The sequence below is a fragment of the Cynoglossus semilaevis genome, unplaced genomic scaffold, assembly GCF_000523025.1.
Source record: "Cynoglossus semilaevis isolate Cse_v1.0 unplaced genomic scaffold, Cse_v1.0 C19156542, whole genome shotgun sequence".
NCBI lineage: Eukaryota > Metazoa > Chordata > Actinopteri > Pleuronectiformes > Cynoglossidae > Cynoglossus > Cynoglossus semilaevis.
Window position 1 is genome coordinate 1 of NW_007586122.1, and position 1,157 is coordinate 1,157.

Here is a 1,157-nt window from a genome sequence, read left to right on the forward strand (position 1 = left end):
CAGCATTAGTACAATAAACAAAAACTGTCTTCAGTTTAGATACAGTAAAGGTGAAAAGTGAGAATTCAGTCAGAGGTCATTTTCTGCCACTGCAGACAATATACATAATTCTGTTTCTTATTTTGGTGAGTTTAAATCCATATATGAGGGGGTTCATGAGTGGAGGGATTATGAGGAATTCTATGGCTATGAAGTTCTGTAGGCCTTGTGGTAACTTTGTGGATGCAAATCTCATGTACAACAAGTCAAAAATGATTATAGTGACGAAAGTGCTCAGGGAAATTAAATGAGGCACACAAGTCTGCATGAACCTGACCCTGTCATCGATGGATTTCACACTAGTTTTGACAAGATGCATATAAGTCCACATGATGAAAACCCCATGAAGCACATAAATCACAATGGTTGCGTAGGAAACAATATTATTTGAAACAATGTCAGACTCATTGCAGGCCAGTTTGAAAATCACCCAGTTCACACAGAAGAGCTTCTGAATTTTTGAACCACATAAGCTCAGTCTAGATGTTAGTATAACACTGATGGAGAAAATACAGAAGGGTGTTAACCAGGAGAAACACACCAGCTGAGTGACTCTCCTCTTTGACATAATTGAGCGATAATGCAGTGGTCGACAAATAGCCACGTACCTGTCGTAGGCCATAACTGCAAGAATAGACAGGTCACTGCAAGCAAACGAGTACATAATGAAAGCCTGAAACAGACATCCTTCATATGATATCTGTGGAATGGAGGTCAGCAGGTCTAAGAGAAATTTGGGATAAAAACCTGTGGTTCCATAAATACCATTAATACAGAAGTTGCACAATAAGACATACATAGGTTCATGCAGGTTTTCATCCACAATAATGATAGTGATGAGACAGATATTGAAGAACAAAATCACACAATAGTACAGTAATGTTAGTGCAAAAATGGTCATTCTGTAGTTCACTGTCTCATTTATTCCTGCTAGAGTGAAGACTCTGACAACAGAAACATTCTCCATTGAAGTAAAATTACTTTTCACATCTAAAATTGAAAAAAAGTGTGAAACGTTTTGAGTGGAGGAGGCACACTGTGTTGTCTCCTCTGACTGTCTTCTTCCAAAATGTCTTCTTTAAACAGCTTTGACGATGACGTCAACACAACTGTTGGGA

General features: G+C 38.3%; 1 protein-coding gene across 1 annotated transcript; it reads right to left on the reverse strand.

Moving 5' to 3' along the window:
• Positions 1–76: 76 nt before the first annotated feature.
• On the reverse strand, positions 77–1,077 carry LOC103399186 (olfactory receptor 142-like). The gene has a single exon (XM_008337911.2). The coding sequence runs from the start codon at positions 1,004–1,006 to the stop codon at positions 77–79; it is 930 nt and encodes a 309-aa protein (XP_008336133.1). The 5' UTR covers positions 1,007–1,077.
• Positions 1,078–1,157: the final 80 nt, after the last annotated feature.

Bases quoted from the DNA above. Each gene is read 5' to 3' on its own strand.
- LOC103399186 (XM_008337911.2), bottom strand. From the start codon at position 1,006: ATGGAGAATGTTTCTGTTGTCAGAGTCTTCACTCTAGCAGGAATAAAT.